The sequence below is a fragment of the Lonchura striata genome, chromosome 2 (assembly GCF_050655825.1).
Source record: "Lonchura striata isolate lonStrDom1 chromosome 2, ASM5065582v1, whole genome shotgun sequence".
NCBI classification, from domain to species: domain Eukaryota; kingdom Metazoa; phylum Chordata; class Aves; order Passeriformes; family Estrildidae; genus Lonchura; species Lonchura striata.
In genome coordinates this window covers 17595030-17614863 of record NC_140704.1, presented here as the reverse complement: position 1 = coordinate 17614863, position 19834 = coordinate 17595030, and the positions used below count along the sequence as shown (strand labels likewise).

The 19834-nt window shown below is 35.4% G+C and overlaps 1 protein-coding gene across 7 annotated transcripts in view; it reads right to left on the bottom strand.

Annotated features, from left to right (window-relative positions):
• Positions 1 to 19834, bottom strand: part of ARHGAP21 (Rho GTPase activating protein 21) — a 111443-nt gene that overhangs the window by 33371 nt on the left and 58238 nt on the right. For all 7 annotated transcript variants that reach the window (XM_031503811.3, XM_085573041.1, XM_085573042.1 and 4 more), the window contains 3 exons: positions 15592 to 15684; positions 12564 to 12642; positions 6970 to 7024 (listed from right to left, as the gene is read on the bottom strand). In XM_031503811.3, the coding sequence (XP_031359671.3) occupies positions 6970 to 7024; positions 12564 to 12642; positions 15592 to 15684 (227 nt within the window). The remainder of the gene's footprint in view (positions 1 to 6969; positions 7025 to 12563; positions 12643 to 15591; positions 15685 to 19834) is intronic.

Below are 19834 nucleotides of genomic sequence, written 5' to 3'. Positions count from 1 at the left end.
CTCATATCCTACCTTCTCCAGGATGTGCACACATTAAACCAACAGAAAATATCCCATTTCTGTTTTTGTAAAACATTCCCCTGACAAACAATGCTTCATTGACTTTGATAGCAGAAAGGCTAAATTCCAAAGCTGGTGTGATCTGATTGTAGCCAAAGACTACAAGTGAGTATAAAAATAAGTTCTCAGCTCTTGACAAAATTTATCACCTGTATTAAAACATCACCTTTAGAAGACAGCATTCCCACAGGGTCCAAAATGAGATCAGCTAGGTTTTCTCCTCCCCCAAAAAATTCTGTTTCCATGATTGCAGGTACATCCAGACAGAGAGACTGCCAGTTCTGTGTAAGACAGTTACTGGAAAGTGTATTTCTCCTCTCAACCTCATTCCACCCACTACCCAAGAAAGCACCAAGACAAAGCAGAACATACTTCCAAGAAAAAGGAAGTTCATAGACAGGCTTGTGATACTTCCACAAAGAATATCTGATATCTTTGTTTCATAACTCTGATTAAGGGCCTACAGAAAAGAATGCAAATTACAAAGAAACTGATGGATCTGTCCTGCAAATATCACACTGAAGGGGGTATTATCAGCCTTTTTACCAATAAAATATTTGAACTGCTTTCAACACAAATTGATGAGATTTTTAGAAGAGGTTTAGAGACTAAGAAATGTGAAATACACCAAAGTATTAGTTCATACATTGTTTTGATATTTAACATATTTTGCAACCACATAAAACACTCCTTTAACAGTTTCTATAACAATCTAAATAATGTGAAAAATGCTACCTTAATCTCTAAGGGATTACAACAGGATACATTCATAAAGGCTGAATTTTAAGTGTTTATAGTCTTAAAACAAAAAACAAATCAACCAAACAAAAAAAGGCTTACAACTTAGAGAACAAAAACGTTTTTTAATATCCAGATTAGTGATGCTCCTAATTCAGACACCTGCCAAGCCATTTCAATTTCCAGAACTGGATACTCAGAAGTCCCAAAAAAATCCAAAAATTAGTCTAGATGTTTCATGAGCTCTTTTTCACCTTCGCAAAACAATGGCAGTTTCAAAAGACTAGAATACAAATGCAGTAATTTAGAGTGACATTAACTGCTCTGATGGATAACAACTCTGCAACAATTACTAGAAGAAAATTGCTGCTCTTACAGTAAGAACTCAGCATATTTCTAGTTACTGGGTACCATTTCTTCCCCCCTTGCAATCTGTTTTGTTTGCAAAAAGTTTGCAAACTCCTGTGGTAAAGGAATAATTTCTTACTGTGAATTTGTAGAACTGTTAAGGGTTTTAACTCCTAAGGTATACATTCATGCCGTATGATAGACAAAATACATTTTAAGCAAATAAACCATTTTACCAAGGTCTTTCATTAACCACGTAAAATTTAGCTGAAGGGCTTTGGTCCCACATATAATCCCTTGATTTAATGCTATTAGATGCTAGAACAGTAACAGCCAAATGCATGAGGATTCCTCTGGGAAAGAATCATAGGAAACCCTTTACTTTCAAGAGCTCAAACCAACCATATCCTACACCCATTAGCCCAAATCCATGAAAACATGCTGCCCTATGTTTCACTGAGGATGAGTGTGCTTCACTCCACCACAGGATGAATAACAACAGAATTTCAACACAACTATTCACTAAATTGGTGATAAGCATTTTGATGAATCAGAAGCTAACATGAATAACTCCTTGCAACATTGAGCTTGAGGCATTCTTCTTTCCTTTTCCAACTAGTCTGGCTTCAGATTTTCTTTCTTTACTACTAAATTGTTCTCTTCCCCAGCCTTAACCTAATCTCACTGTCATCATGAGTATGGAAACTGCACACCAGAAAAGGTTCACAGGTCTCTTAAAAGGCAACATTTTCTACTTACAGTTTGTTCTGCAAGAATGCTAGCAATACAGCTCAAGTGCTTTCATTTTACTCTGAGACATGCCAACACTACAGTCAGATAATGTTATTTGAAAAAAACCCAAAAAATGCACCTTTTCTTCCTAAAGGCAGCGCATCTTTAGTATGCAAAATTTAGTGCCTTTGGCAAAGTAAGTTTTATTTCCAAATACAAGCTGTGTAGGAGACTTTCTTGTAAAGCCTAAATTGTGGTTTGGAGGGTTGATGCAAATGGTATTTTCTAACATGCACGGTTGGACAATAAAATTTAAGTCTCCTCTTCTAGGTCATTGTGTCTTCACACCACACCTGCCTCCCACTGTGCTTGCTACCACCGCTTTAATATTAACCTCTGTGCACATCAGTAACTCAGCACAAAATGTGGAATTAAAAAAATGTTCCAAGTCTCTGGACTAAATACAGCTACTTAGAAAAACATCTCTATCTTTATTAAAAGATAAAACAAATGAAAGTATTTCACAATTTGCCATGTTCCTCCACTAGGTCTGATACAACTGGATGGTCACAGGAAGAAGAACAAAATTAAACTGGCACTCTTTTTACATGGAAGCCAACTGTGAGCAGACCTGTAGTCAGAGACATGAGGTTACTGGAGCATGTAAAACTCTAGGACACATTTCCTCATTTAAGTTATTTTTCTTTTTGCTGTTGTTAGAGAGTTTTTTTCCCCTTTTATTTTTTAATTATAAGTGCACAGCTGGCAATTTCAGGGTATTACAAGGCCTTGAGATCCACCAAATCCCACAAAAATTCTAAATTCAGAAATGATAATGCAGCACTCTCTTCTCTGCTGTACAGATCTTCCAATATACTGGAATTTTCTATATGACCTGACTAGAAAGAAGAAAAAACAAAAAAGAAAACCTGTGCTTCAGTTGACTTTTACTCATTTTCCTGGTCATTCCCATCTAGGATTTTTGGTTCCCCTACTATCTATGACAAGAGGAACATTTCTTGTCAAATGTGGTAAACTTTCAGTTACTGATCTGCAGCTTCATTGGTCTGTAATTCTGAGGAAAGATTAAGATTTAACTAAATTTATCAAAAACATAGTAGTAAACAGCCCCCTTTTATTTCCACCTTTACCATTATTCATAGACTGTTCAATAACATCTTTCTGTAAATGAAACTGCAAAGTTCTTTCTGGAAGGCTACGGCACAGTTCAACAGATTTGGGCACTAATAAAATTTATGGTGACAACACCTAAGACCAGAAGTAACCTGTTACCTTTAGGGACAATTCCTGTAAGGAAATAGTTTTTTTTAGAAATTAAACTATTGGAGATAGGCTAAAAGTTGGGTAAGATGAACTTCTGAGTGAGCGTATAGTGAGAAAAGTGCTAGAAAATTAATGGTGAATAAAAGGATACCTTACCTATAGTATATATGTTTATACACAGCATAGTTATACACATCTACAAAATAGTATCTACATATATTTACCTGCAATAAGCATCATATATAATGATTAATATGCTACATTACAAATAACTTTCCAAACAAACAGCTCCAATGCAGATCATAACAAAGATATCATTTTTCAAAGAGTGGTATTTTCAAGTGCCTGGTACTTAGAAAATGAGTGATGTGTAGGATCTATTCGTTTTTACACACAGGAACAGTTAGCAAGTAACATTTCAACATGAAACATTCCCAGAAAAAATGGTCCACAAATCCTGAATATGGAGGACACACTAACATACACATGTTAGACACAACAAATCCTACTGACAACACTCATAACAATGCTCACCTGCAAAGAAGCTTAGAAAACTTGGTTTACTCTATGGAGCACCTTTACATTCAGTATTTTCCACATAGCACAAAAAGCCTTTGAACAACTGGAACGTTGTCAACATTTGAACAGTATTTTAGTATTAAACTTGTTATCCAAAGGCTACAAAACACCAACAATTTCATTGAATACACTTGAGAAATACAAGCTATTTGTAGCTGACCTAAATGCGTCTTCCCATTTGCATGAAGACAGCAGTAACTAAAACCTACAAGATGCCAGAATTCTGTCAAAAAAGGTTAAGAATGCTACAGAAATTGCACATACATGCATCAAATTTGAATCATCAAGGACGACATAAAAATAATCCTCCTCTTCCTGGTTTAAAAATGGTCATATACCTAGAAATGTTTCAAAATAATCTCTTTTGATAAATTTAAGTAAATTTATTGTAAATTTGAGGAGGAGCATGAAAAAAAACAAGACATACACAGCTGTCAAGAGTTTAAGATTTTGTTTTAGACATAGATGCTTTAAATATCCTTTTCCCTATCTACAAAGTGACATTTTCAACATCACACCAGTGAACAAACAAAAAGTGACACTGGTTTCACTAATGGTAGATTTCACGGGTAATTCCCTCCCAAGTAAGCCCTGTTCACCATGCCACAGAGGGCAATGGCCTGGGGATTGGACCACTTAATTGTAACTACTTATGAATGGATTTGAAACCCTGTTTTCAGGGAATTCAATATACCAAGAGGTTCACAGACATATATGGATATTTCTGAAGACTAAACTCAAGGTTTATAAATAGCAAACTAAGGATAGAAACAAGCAACTGTATTTCTAGCCTTCAGTCATGAGCACATGGAGCAGACTGCCAAGTACTATAAAATTTAGCACAACCAACATTGTTCCTGAATATAATGAACCTATTCCATCTTCTCTACACTAGATATAACACTTGTTAGCTCATACTACAATATCCAGTAGTGCTTGGAGTTTTGCTATTTTTACAGCACATTGGTATTTAACATCAATTTACAATGTAACACTATTTTAAGACATTTACAGTGACATATGTCACAGCAGACTACTAAGTTATCTAACATTCTATAATAGCTTACATAACACAACTTCAGGTGTAAGTTTCTCCTCTATTACAATTCAGAAGAATTGTACAGACTCTTCATTTTACTGACGTTACTGAGAATGTACTGTCTCAAAAGATTGCAAATTATTTTAGAAGTACTAAAATCTTTCCTCCTGTGTGGTGGACTAAAACAGATACAATTACAGGCCACAACTGACAGACTGTTGTAAGATACAATTCATTTTTATCATCTTTTTATTCACCAGTTGCAGCTCAGCCATCAAAAATTGACACTTGGAAACATATATACTGAAGTGTTCCGTGACAGGACTGAATGAACAAACTGCTGCTATCAGAGGTCATTTCCAATAGGCCCAAGTACAGCCAGTACTGCTCAGCCTTATGGATACAGGAAACACCTGTGCCTCCAAGGCTTTCCTTTGGAAAATACTATGTGCAACTGGAAGCCCTCAAGGGCAGTTCACTTTATCCCACACAACTGCATCTTAGCAAACATTAGCATAAAATCCTTCTGTGTCACGACCCAACCCAACAGTGAACAACTGAAAGAACTCACACAAGCTATATGGTCAATGTAAAGCATTTTTTGCAGAATTATGACTTCATCTGTCAAACCTAATCCTCTTTCTATCTTCAACAGAGCAACCTCACATACAAAATTCACAACTCATCACATCTTAAAACTCTGAAGGAACTATTGTATAATGACACCTGAAGATTTTTCATATATCCAGTCTTTCCCTAGAACTTCCACAGGCAGGTCTTTTTTTCTCTTTTCTTTATCCCTCCATCTTCTGAAGGAAAATAACCTTTTTTTTTTTTTGTTAATATCCTTTCCTAACCCTTAATGGCAACAATCATCCTTTTTTGCCTTCTTCCCCCATCTTACCTGTTGATCTAACAAATCATATGCAACTCGTTATTTTTCATCTCTATTTCACCTGAAGTTTGCACTTTCTGTTTCACTAAGACCTTTTCATCCCAACAAATACAAATGTTTAACCTTAAAACTACAAATCCTGCCTTGTCCAGATTCTTACACTACTATGGCTACAAGACTTTATTATATGAGTAGGGCATTCTGATAATTTAAATGTTAGCATTATTCCTGCATTTATACATATTCACAGTTCCACTAAAAAAAAAAAAAACAAAAAACCAAACAAACAAAACACCAAAAAACACCCAAACAGCTTTTCTCTCCCACTTATTCATGCAATCAAAACTCACACCCTGCCCCCAACACTTTCTGTGTTTGATTACTGAAATATGTCTTCATCAAATGTTCTCAAAATATCACTTCTATTCTATCAATCTTAGCTTGTTGTCCCAACTGGAGAGTTCCTGTACTAGCTTCTATCTTCACTTTAATGCCAAACAAAGTTTTTTTGTTTTTCTCTTTACTCATTATTTTGGTCTGTAATAGTGGAAAACAACTACTGAAACCCATAGGTTTTTCTTAACACAAAGTCATCTCACTACTTCTATGTGGATTAGAAAATACACTTATCCAACTACTAACAAGAAAATCTACCCTGCTTGCCATCTTCTCCTCTCCTCTGCTTCCAATTAAAAATAAACTAGAGCATATCAATACACTAGGTGTAATTTTGATTCTTCACAATATATGTTTATATATCATGTATTATTCAAGACTCTTTTGGATTTAGAGACACTAAATGGGAGATGAATTATCTTACTACACATGCAGGACCTCAATTAAAATCCGTAACAAATAGGCACTAGTACAACAAAACATTACAGCAGTCACTTGGGCCCATTAACCACACCACTCACAATTACTGAGTTATTAACAAAGGCTTCATATGCTAGTTTTGAATTCAAATTCTTTAGAACTGGACAACCTAATTAAAAGAAGCAATCTGATTCATAAATTCTAACATAATTAAATTAATCTAAATTACAGTAAAAATATGAACAAGATGTATTTTTTAGCACGCTAGAAATATCATGTGAAGACAATATTCCTTATATTTAGATTCCCCTGAAATTTCAAGCATGGCAATGAGGTAGGAAAATATCTAAGGAGTTACAAAGAGGATAAATATTATCTCTAATTATTTGCTGATAGCACACTTCAAAGACTTTTTAACCAACAACAGAACATTTTTGATAGGTAATACACTCTCTGAACAGAAGTTTCATTAACATACCAATTGAAGGATGTCCTCATCTTTTGGCATAACACTAAGTTCCAATATGCTGTCACTGAAAGAAATGGGAAAAAAAGTCACAGATAAACTTTCAGAGATTTTCAATTCTTATTACAAAGATAATCAATTTACTTTCATAGACTGTTCAAAACTCTAACCCTCAGCTACTATGACAAACACGTGACACAACAAAAGTAATCACTGATTTCCACTAGAATCTTAGGAAGTAAAAGCAGAAGAGAAATCTGACTGAGCCAGTTTATTGAACCAACACACCGGTTTGGGTAGTTTTATTTCTTTTATTTTCTTCTTTTAGTCCCAAGGTACACTACTTGTTTGGAACTTCTTGGACAAAACAATGTGACAAATATGTGAATAAAAGCTAAAACTTTCCTCTTTCTTCAATTTAAAACTGAAGTTTTGTAGCACTTTTTAAAATTGCTGTGGTGACATCATGATCACCACCTCATTTGAAAAGAGGAGCAATACCAAGGCCAGTACTGACCTATACCTTTCCACTGAAATCACCTCCTAGCAGGATCAACTTAAACAGCCATCCAGATGACATCTGAAATATGGATGAAAAATGCTTACTATTTGTAATTGCTGCAATTGTCAGTCTGAGCTGCTGAAACCACAAGCAACAACAGCATAAAGATCCAGGAATCTGAATAGATCTATCAGTGTGACTCAAACACAAGCAAAATCAGGACACCAAATGTACAGTGTACCAGCTACCCAGTTGAATATTTTAAAAACAGTGAAATCCACAGTTGGTATCTACCAGAAATAAGGTATTTTCACAAGCAAGAGGGAAGCATAGGCTTGCAACATTGGATAAGAATAGATTCATTTATTATCTCATCTGAGATAATGGAATAACCTGTTCACATTCATTAAATGTGAAGTGGAACAGGTACAAAGAAGGACTACAAAAGACTAATTTACAGCCTATTATAATGAGGCCAAAAAAACAACTGTGACCATTATTTAGAAATCTCACATATAAGAATTAAAAAAGGATATTTAAAAAAAACATGACCAGTATCAGCATAAGTATCAATGCAACCTAAGTGGCTCTCTCAGAAATCAGCTCATCTGTACTGGTTAGCACAATGCATTAGGTGAGGAAAGACAAAGCCACACAAAGACTGGCCCAACTACAGGGCACACTGATCAGCCTATGAAAACACTGAGAAGGGACCTCAGTTTATTTGTGCAGAAAAGAAAGCCATCATCTCAAAATGTCATGTGTGATTTATTATGCTTTCTTATATGAAAAGTGTTTCTATGTTGTGGTTCCTTTTCCATTTTCTAACAACCACAGACGTAAGGCTGAATTCCAAAAGCAGAGTAAGGGTATTTGGTTTCACAATCTTTTTAAACCACTATTCATTTTGGAAAAGAGTGCTCTCCAAGCAGCATAAAACTTACTTTAGTCTTAAAACTGAAGATCAGCAGTGATTTAAGTTTTGGTTGGTTTTTTTTTTTTTTTTTTTAAGTCCCTATACATCTAGGAAAAAGTAAGTCTTCAAAAGTCTTGTAAAGATTATTTTAAAATACTGAATTATAAGAAACAAGGAAGTATTGACTTTATGTGCATTTACAATAGCATTTCCCATATTGACAGAATGCATAAACAGCTGGAGGCATTTTTAAGTGTTCAGATTTCAGTTTTACACATGGATAGCATGTTCGTAAAAATCGTATCAGGCAACTTCTTCCTTCCAGGATGAAGACCTTGGATGTCAAAAATACGATAGCATTGCTCCTCTTGGAGTACTTTTTGTATAAAAAAATATAATTTGACACAGAAAAAACCATACCCGTTGAAGTATTTTGCATGTTTCTCCTCCTCCCCCTTTTTAAGAAAATTATTAAATCTATTTACACAATTAACATACTTTTAGAAGACATTCAGAGGACTACAGGGTTCCATTCAGAAACAATGTTTTACATGTAACTCTAATAACTACTTAAGTATTCTATTCCTGTTTGCCTGAAGAACCTTTTGAAGACAATTTAGATGTTCTTGCTTCATATTCTGAGACATGCTCTCAGGATGTTTTTTAATTCCCATATCAGAAACAGAAAATATTAGGGAAGACTTCTGGTTTATTGTACAATGTAATGTAAATGCAAATTATGAACTAGAAAGTGTTAGTAAGAACCAGTGATAGCCTACAATGAAGCTCCAGACACAGTACTCAGAACTCTCAGAGGTATTTATCATTCCAATTACTTTCATTACACATTCTGAGAGTTAAATTCAAATGTCTTGATTCCAAGTTATCAAACTAAAGCAGTAATCATAAAGTCTATCTTCTGATGCATTGTGTTGTATTAATAAAACAGATTCAGTAGCTAAACTGTACATTTCTGAGTAATCCAAACACTTTCAAGAACAGTTTGAAAAGAGAAACAAGCAGAATAGACAATCATTCAAATCCCCCTCTGTAATGAAAAGGGGGGGCGGGGGGGGGGGGGGGGCAGGAAGGAAGAGAAGTTGCAAATCAGAATCTGTTTCTTCTTTTATTTGGAATAATAAGTAAATTACAGAGTTTATGTTAGCAATCAACATATCTCCAAGTTGATTATATATGTAAACAGATAAGAATAAATTCTTAATGGCCCAAACCATCAAAAGGTAGGAATGTTGGCAAAAGTAGGAAATGCAGAGTTAAATTTTTCTTGGCAAAAAGTAGGAAATGTAGAGTTAAAAGTGTAGTCATGATTAATGTTACAGGACTGTAGTTAATTCTAGCAACTCTTCTGAGGTGTGCCTTTCATCTCCCAGAGGAAATAACTTAGTGTAACTTTAGGTTTTATGCTATCTCCAAGCAGAGGAAAATAGAAAACACTCTAGACACAGCTTGAAACTTTTCTGGGAACAGTACAGAGCATGGCTGAATTATATCCTATCCTTAAGTCCCACTGGAAGATACGGGTATCATTTCATATAAAGCAGCTAAGTTTTGATGTCTGCAGCATTATATAATGAAGACAAGCAGCTAAAATTGAACAACTTTTTAGAAAAATAATAAGCAGCTATAAAAATGGAGCCACAGAAGTAATCTAAAAAAAATCTGCCAGCCTGCATGGAGTTTTATTGCAAACAGCTGAACAGTGAGCAATGGGGAAGCTCTCTCTTTAGAGAGAAGATGAAGTGTGTTGTAACCTTAAAAACTGCTCTGAAGATGAGTAAAATGACAAAAGAATAAGCATTTACACTCATCAATATCTTTGAATGAGTAATTAAAAACAATAAAAATACAGCAATTTAAATGTCTAGAAAACCAACATACAACACATTAAGACTATAATGAAACCTGTCTCTAGTCATAAAAAAATATTTCAGCAGACAACTCAGCCTTTCAAAAGGCCTTTCAGCAAGCCGCTTTCACGAGGCCAACTAAAGAAGCCAAGGTGTGCTGGATGAAAGATCAGCTAAGACACAAAACACAGCTGAAACTGTGCCACTGAGTGTTTTTAATGTGAAGACATTCAAGAGTGAACTTATGCAAGGCCAACCTATCAAGAATTACTAAATCAATCAATGAAGAGAAACCTTGCAGTTCAGCAGCTTCCTGAACAAAGGATTTATAGAAAGTGGGCTGGTATTATCTGACCACTCAAATCACTCTGTAGTTTCAGTGTTTTCACAGACTTCAAAGAAATCTTTACTGGATATTAGCACAGAGGATAATGGCCTAACAAACCATCAGTCTGACCCAGGTGGCAATGTTAATGCAAGAGCACCATGCACCATAATGCAATTTTATTTGCCATGAAATGACAGCATAAGAAGTAAAAAACCCCTTATATTCAGACCAAACTGCTGTGAACTCAAAAATACTGTTTTCAAGCAAAAAATGAGAGACAGCTGATTCTTCAGTCACATGAGAAGTACTGTCTATAAGCTACAAGATACACCTGACATGGAGTCTGAGCTCGCTTTATGGATCAGAATTCACATTTATCTGTTTATCCTAAGAGGTTCAGCTGTAGACTTCCTGATGGTTGAATATGCTGTATAAAACACTCAAGGATACACATGACCTTTTGTTACAATCTTCTGTGATGTACACATCTGGCTTGAGAAAACAAACTGTTCTCTCCTAACAAACAATAGCATCCCTTCATCCTCCCTGCCCTCATGGAAATCAGGGATAGATGCAACAGTGTGCTACACCCTTCCTGGCTGCACTAGACAATCATTGACATGGCCTTGTTCAGGTGTCCCCAGTTCACCCACAGTGGGCAGGGGTTCAGTTCTACTGAATAGGTCACTACCTACACTCCTGAAAATAAACTCAATTCACAGGCACACCTAGAGTTAAGCATCACTGACCACACAAGCCACTCAAAGATGTGACTGGTCTCCTTCTGGGATTAAAAGAGTTAATTGACTGATTTACATAGTTGAGCATACACTATATCTTGGGTATACACTACTGTATAAGAGAATTGCTTGCAAAAACACAAAATAAAGAAACAATGCATGGTTAGTAGTTATGTCCAGTGAAGGAAATAAAAAAGCCCATCTGTCCAGCTCTTGTAAGACAGCATTAATGACACAAAACATGTTTCAGTCTACCAAGTTCATCACATCTCTGAATACAATTTTGTCGTTTATTGAAAGAACAAAATAACAACAAACATCCAAAACAAAACCACAGAGACACAAACCACCTGAGGTGGACACATTTGGAACAAAATCTTGAACAAAGACATCACTGAAATAGGAAGATCAGAATCTGATTTTCCCTTCTTTTAACAGTAGGCATATCTAAGTTTAAATACGTGATGAGCCACTAAAAATATGACAAGGGAGATGTACTTAGAAAACATTCCTTCATGCTGATCATAATACATCTTTTTGCCACATAGTTCAGTATTATATCAGAAACTTGTTGCTATAGAACAAATTTGACACCAAAAGAACTGTAAAAAAGGAGGCAGACATGAGACATGAAAGAGTATCTAGACTCATGCATAGACATGATTTCACAAGTGCTTGTGAGTTGAAGGAGCAGTAAATATTAGTATTTTCTCAACTCTGAGCAAGGTTCTTAATTTGCTGCAAAACAGAGGAAAGACTTACTGCAGATGATATTCTGCAGGTGTGCACTAGCAAGAATTTTTCCTTCACCAGATGTGCTGATTTCTAGTTCTTAGCTCTCATAAGCAAGGTGGATTTTATAAACTTTTGTTTCAATTGACACATGTATATACACCTAATCTGTCTATTTCCAGTTCAAACTTCCTCTATAACACTGAGAATTTGATTCTATTTGCCTGAAACCAAGTGTCTGTATTAGCAGGGATGTTAAAACATTTCAGCCATCAGCTCTATAACACTTGGTGTTATTTATTAACATGGGACAAGTACCAACAATAAAAGGACTGTGGTACAACTCAGCACATCTATTCTCAAACTTTTCTCAGCAATCAGCAAATATATGAAAAAGGAAATAATATAACTGAGCGGGACTAATGAAAATTTAGTCATACGATGACTTTTCAAAACTCCCGCAAGTGGGTATTTCATGCTCACCATACAAAAAGTGTGGCACATGATAATATTATCTTACCTGTTCTGTATTAAAGCAATGACTTGAGAATATGTCTTTCCAATAACACTTTCTCCATTGACTTTTATAATTCTGTCACCTGTAGAGGGAAAAGTTATAACTGAAATTAGTTCGTCTATATGTTTTTTAAACAGTTTTTATTTTGCATTTCTATACCTCACAATAATCAAGAACACCCATATGTTAAATTCAAGTCTTCCTCAAAAACAAAAAAACATTTCTCCAAATATTATGTTACACCTTCCTCATTAAGAGTTTCATATATCCTCATAAATTGTCAAATATATTATGTAGAGCTATTTTTAGCCTGTGATGCAAAACCTAATCTGTTTGTTCTTGACCAAACAGTATTTAAGACATCTCTGATCAGAAGAGCAGAAAGGTATCCTGAATTTCCTAATGAGGAGAAAACGGTCTCCAAGATTACAGGTAGGGAGCTTCAAAAAGCTACTGGAGGAAGAAGAGCTGAAAGAAAGGACCTGTGCAGAGTGAGGCAAAGAGAATGGCTTTTTCAACACTGCTTTAGAAACTGAAAGCCCTTTTTGTTTTTCTGGCATGATCAAATCAAAGCAAGGAAAAAACTGTTCACCCTGACTACTCACCCTGTCTTGGGGACAATAATGCTTCAAATGCTTCAAGTGCTCTGAGGAGGCTCCACATACAGATTACACAAATCTGACTTTTAATTTTGTCTGCAGATAAAGTAAACTTCATGCCAATAAAACTGGTGTGATATTTTCAACTTTATAAAAGTTTACCTATTCCCCTTCATCCACTGGTTACCTTCTTGTCTGAAAGAACTCTTGAGTTTTGTCTCCTGCTTCCTAAGCCATGAAAGAAAGCTTAGTGGCAACAAGCTCTCAACCCTGTCCTGGCTATGTCATACTGCAGAACTTCCCCAGAACACACCAGATCCTTCTCTGGGACTCCAACTGGCTCTTTTCCAGGTTGTTTAAGAACAGCCTGCAATGTGGGCTATATTGCCACAGATCTTTTACTCAGTATTCCCACTAAAAACTATAATTAGGAATATCATTAGAGTAGGTCATATAATTTTATCTATACTTGTGCAGCTTTTATTTTTCACAGAAGCAGACTAGATTACACACAGCAGTGACACGAGTCTGCTTGAAATAGACATCCCATGGATCTGCCACAAGATCTGATGGGGACACACTGCAGAACTGCTTACATAAATGACATGAGCACAGACAACTCTCCAAGTACAACTTTGTTCTGTTTCAGATACATAGCAAAGGGACATCAGTGCCTGTAGTGTGAAAAAGGAAACAGAAACAAGAAGGCTTTTTCTAACAGCTCTCCATCAGTCTGGTGGCTTGCTACATATTTTGATCAAAGTAGAAATTAATCAGAATGCCCCTTCCACATATGTTTTAGTTCTTTATATTCCTTCATATAGATAAACAACAGCACAAAGATCATGACATGGGAAATACAGATATGTTTAGGCTTTTCATATTTCTATATTTCTAGTATTTATTAACTCCATAAAACTATTTTTAATGAAATATCTTAGAGGTTAAATATGTGAGATTACCTTTCTAGCCTTAACAAAGATGATTTTACAGGAGTATTCAAAAATACTTCAGAGTGGACTGTCTTATACTTAAGATACCTTCCTCTATTGCTCAAATTTCCAAGAATATTCCAAGTTTTCTATTGAGAAGCTTTCATTCAAGTTTTCATTGGTTACATTATGGAAAACAAACAAAAAAAAAAAAACACCAACGCAACAACACAAAAAAAACCCAAACCCAATTAATAATAGCAACAGTTGATTCTACAAAATAAGAAATGTATACAGTGTCTGCATGAGAGGTTAAGCAATATACCTGGCTGATTATTCCCTGAGTATTTCATAATACCAAGACAGAGATATAGTAATGTATTTCACCCTAAAACTCATAAATAATAAATACTGGCATGACCTAATTAGATGTAACTGCTATAAGCACTGTGTTTAAGAAGAATATTCTAGTTATTAAAAATGTATTCTCTCCTTTATTTTCTGCTCTTTATTCTGGGCTCTTAAAAATCTCTTCTATAACTAAAAATAAAATATTCTCTACAGATTTCATCTCTCTCAATTTGGCAGACACTGAACAGAGCAGAAATTAACATGGTTCCTCTGTACAAATTCAACATATGCTGCATTTTATCAAGCCAAAACATCTTTATATAATAGCAATCAAATTTTGCCAAAGTAGCCCTTCTCTAAATAACTAAGGAGGAGTTAAAAAAAAAACCACAAATCTCTTATGGCGTGCAAGTGGGATGTAGAGCTGTTTTTAAACTAATCAACCTAGAAACTTTGTATTTCTTTAGGAAGAACATACAAAACTTATCCTATTCCAGTCAATTTGAGGTACATAACTTTTTCTAAAAATATATCAACATCCCATTACTGATACAAGCACAAGCCATTCACAGAAAATAATTTCTGCCATATTTTTAAGAAACCTGTGTTCACAATGGCATCCATCTATGTATGTAACTTTGTCACCTGTAAGATTTTCTATTCTAACACGGTTTTTTTCTTTCAGCACTTAAGTAAAGGTATGACACAGTTCACAAAAAACCTCCATGTTTTCTGCTCTCCAGTTTGATTAAACGAGCAATTGAACAGAATTTTATAAGAATAGATTTGTAGTGATCCTATTTGATTTAAGGAGGTAGGGCAGAAAAATTTTATTTAATGTACAAAGACCTGAATGTTTTCAGGTTACCAATTTGTCTCAAACCAAAGAAATAGGAACTTACAGGTATTATTTTCGTTTTTTATCTCTTCTTCACGTATTTTATTTTTCTCTTAAAGACAGCAAATCAAAAAGACTAAAACTTCAATGCTTTAATAAGCAAAACAAGGTTCCAAGGTGAAAAACACTGGAGAACAATTTAAAAGCTTCTAAAGGAAAGAACAAGGTTTAAATGGGATAGAACTATGTAGTAGCAAACTTAAATCATATGTATTTTACATCATGTACATAAACATGTTATTGAACAGTACCTGTGCACAGCCCAGCTTCAAAAGCAGGTCCACCCTCTTTAACTTGTTTAACGAATATGGTATCCATTGGCTCCAGTCTATTTCTTTGTTTTCCTGGGAAAGAAAGAATATCTCTTAATAGCATTTCATTGTACTGCATTACATGATGTTTTCATTTTAAAATATTTCGGGATGCAATCTTGCTGCATTCACAGAGACATACAAAGAAATCATAATGTAATAGAAACTGAAAAATAAAATTTTAAAATCTTCCCTTAGAAGGAAGAAATGAAACACTGATTTACAGTTCTCACGGACTACAAAAGTGATTTTCCAACAGTGTTTTCAGAAACTGCAAAATGAAGTTGAAAGTTTTCTCAAAGATCTACCAAGGTTCAAAAAGAAATTTTTAATTCAAATTATACGCACAGCATATGTCTGCACATGCTGTATATATCTGTATATACACAACTTCAAGTTAATCTACAGTAGTTAAAAGCAATGTACAATTGCTGTTAATCTACAGTAGTTAAAAGCAATGTACAATTGCATTTTCTTGCTTTCTCAATACACACTTAAGTTCTATACTTCCAGAAACACAGGCACCTTTTGGTTTTACATGCCTGTCACCAAAGCTAAGTAATTCTTTGTTAAGTAACCACACTTCTGAAAATCAAGATTGGGGGGGGGGGGGGGTGTACAGTAAAACAAACAAAAACACCCAAAAAATTCTCCACAGTTATACAGCAGCTAAAATACAGTGTAGCTGTCCTACATTTGCACGCAGCTGGAGTAAGCCATTTTACAGCATCTACACAGCTTCACTGATGGAACTATTGTGCCAGTGAAGCTAAAAAACCAAAACCAAACCCCAATTATTCACAAAGAAGACCAGCCAGAAATAATGAAAAATAAACCAACACATCCATAATGGCCCTGCATGGTCCAGTGCTCACAGAACCAGAACCTGAAGGGCTACAGCCAGATACACACAGTCTTAGAGTGCCAGAGACACTCTGACAGCCTTGGGCACTCCCAACCCCTGGCTCCAGGTTCTATCCCTGCTGCACACTCCCAGCTAAGGAAGTGCCACCTTTGGAGGGTAAGTGAGCAGCCAGCCCAGGGAAGTGACACGGTACAAAAATAAGCTGGGTCTGGGCCGGGGCTCCACCTCAACAGGAAACCCCAGCTTAGTGGAGAGGGAGGCTTAAACTGCAGGAAAAGAAGGAACAGCACAAGAGAATAAAGGAATTGCTTAAAACTGGCATTGCTGATAAAAGAAACTCCTTAAAACTGGCCTTATTAGGTTCTAACCATTTCTGAAATGACTGGCATTTGACTTAGGCACAAGTCTTAGGCTTTTCAAAGTACTCTCCCCACAGCTTTAAATGTTCCACCTAAAATGTTTAATAAATCACAGTAGTATTTATTGAATATAAATAAGGTGCACCCTTAACCTCTTTTTTTTAGTTCAGTTTCCATGTGGGCAAAGTTCATTTGAAAAACTGTAATAAACTGCAAAAAACCAGATCACCCTGTGACTATGATTCACATTTTTCAGATCCTGGTTTTAGCCTAATGCCTTTATTGTGCAGATCCTCAAGTATCCTGCCAATTTACCATAAAACAGTTCAACAAAATGGCTCGCTCATATGGCTCTAATGGGCCTTCTCAAAATAGTTCCAGATTGGGAGTAAATAATCAAAAAGTTTATTTGATAGAATCAGATAAATACTATATATAAAGCAACTTAATTACAAATCAAGAAACTCCAGCTGGCAGTTCAGTCCTCAAATACTTAAAATTTGATTAGCAAGATACAGCTACAAGACACACAAAATGTTCTTTGTGAGCCAAAGTTAATATCTGTCATTTTTAATCTGCAGATTTAAATAGACACTGAACATGTGATGGGTCTTGTCCTTTAAAAAGCCACTAACATTTCAGCAAGTTTAGAGAAGCCCCAAGATTAATCTACCCAGATGCCATGAACAAAAGGTTGCTTCAACTTCTTACAGAATGAAGTTAAAATATGACCTTTTATAGGACCACCAAACATCCTTCCCAATGCTGTCACTTATCTTTTACTGAAGACACATACATTTCCTAAAGAGGCAAAAAAATTAAAAATAATACAGCTTCCATGACACATCTAATTTATCACACCTCAGCTTCCTTTATAAAATACTCTTCAAAAAACATTAGTGGCTTTCTGCTAGTTTGCTTAACACTCAAGTGCTGCTTTATGCCTTGTCCATACCTGATCATGCAAATCAAGAGGTCAAGTAGATAAAGTTACTCCCATTCAGTATGTAACACAGAAATCCTGTAATACGCTTCCCACTTCTGAGTAAGAGGGGAAACTTGCCACAATTTAGGGAGACCAGAGACTGACACCGGACTTCTGACCTGCCTGTCAGCTACACCACGACATTAAGGGCACTCACTTGACATTTCCACAGCTATTTTATCAATCAGTTCAGAAAGCTAATTGCACATTAAACTTGGCTCTTTGTCCTACTTGCAGAAGGAGGCTGTATTAAACAGTCATTCTTACTTCCTATAAAAACTAAACCACCACACTAAAAATCAATTTAAGGGCAAAAAATCAAGATAAAATGTCCAAAATGTGGATTACATTTGCTAGTTCGTTCCACAAATCAGCACTATCCAAACAGAAGTAGAAACAAGAAGACATCTTAGAACTCTCAAGCCCTGGTAGATAAATATATGTTCTTCACTTCTCCTTGATCTTCTACATATTTAGATACAAACCAAATCTTTTTTAATCAGTAACACAGAAATTAACTTCCTTGAATACATAGCCTCAATGTACATTTATACTTGGGAGTTTGAAACTCAAGCAAAGCTAAGCAGTATTTTTTGACAGTAGAAGCTAACAGTACCTTTTCAGACCAGCTGAGGAGAATAAATCTTTAAAATATGCACTCAATCATCATAGAAATAAACTTCAAGTAAAATGCATTATCTAATAACTCACCTCGTGTCTCAAAATTTAACATTCACTACACTCTGATTTAATTATGCCTAAATTTCCATGTGGTCCTGTCTGCACCTAATGATCAGGCAAAAGCAAATGCTGCCTAGAAATGAGAGACTAAACTGCCCTCCTCCTAAACACCACAATCTAGAACAGAATACCACAGCCAAGAGATTTACACAAAGTTCTCCAGCTCTGCACTACATTCTGTCAGGATTCATGATTTTTGTTTCTAATACTGAAAAGACCAATTTTTTGCAGCATGCCAGCAATTCTTGACAAAGTGATACAACAAAGAACAGCAAACGCAGACCTCTTTTGCAGATCCAAAAGCAGTTTGTAAGACATACAATCCTTATATAAAAGGCTTTGTAAGAAATAAAAGTCTGTGCTTTTCCAGTGCTTATTACTTCATATGAATTTTGCCTCCTTCCTCCTTCTCCATACTTTTGTAAACAAAACATACTTTGTAATTGAGCATTACATGGCAGGCTACCAGCAAATACAACAACTTCTCCCAAATCTTCAACTGCAAATGAAAAATAAGACACCATGCACACACAAAGAACAGACAAAGTGTGAGGTGCCAATAACATATTCACATATGCAAGGAAACAGCACAGATGAAAAGCACAACTTATTTAAAAAGAACTTCATTTGTACTTGATTCCCCCTTGAATGCAGCTATAAAGAGAGATGTAGTCTTGCAACAGAGCAGTGAAAAGAAAAAAGCAAATAAAGTTGGTAAGTACCCAACTCAGCTGATTGGATACTGAAAAGTCCATCAAGTTGACATTTCCTGTATCACTTTTGTAAACACATGAAAATTTCCAGCATGAGTAAATGGTCATCAGTCAGTATAAATTCAAAGGCAAGTTTTTGCCCAGGCAGTAGTGTAATTTTGTTAACAGAACAACTAAAATACTGATTGCAGTGCAATGATTCCCTTCAGTGATGTTATCCAAATGAAAATATAACTTTAGAGTAAGCAAACTGGTGTCTGAACTGAATTCAGAGATTCAGCATCATCAGAAGTAAGGAAAGAAAAATAAATTCCCAAGTACATAGAAGACTCAAGACAAAAACTCATCAGCTTAAACAAGGATAGTAAGGAATCAGGAGAGTTAATAATTAGCACCTGTAAATCAAATGCAAGACAAATACAGAAAACCTAGGTATTGCAACAAGGTTTTTCTGAGCCAGTATGTTTTTCATAATTCGATGCAAATCTTTTAATTAATCAGAGACTACATGTCACTTGCA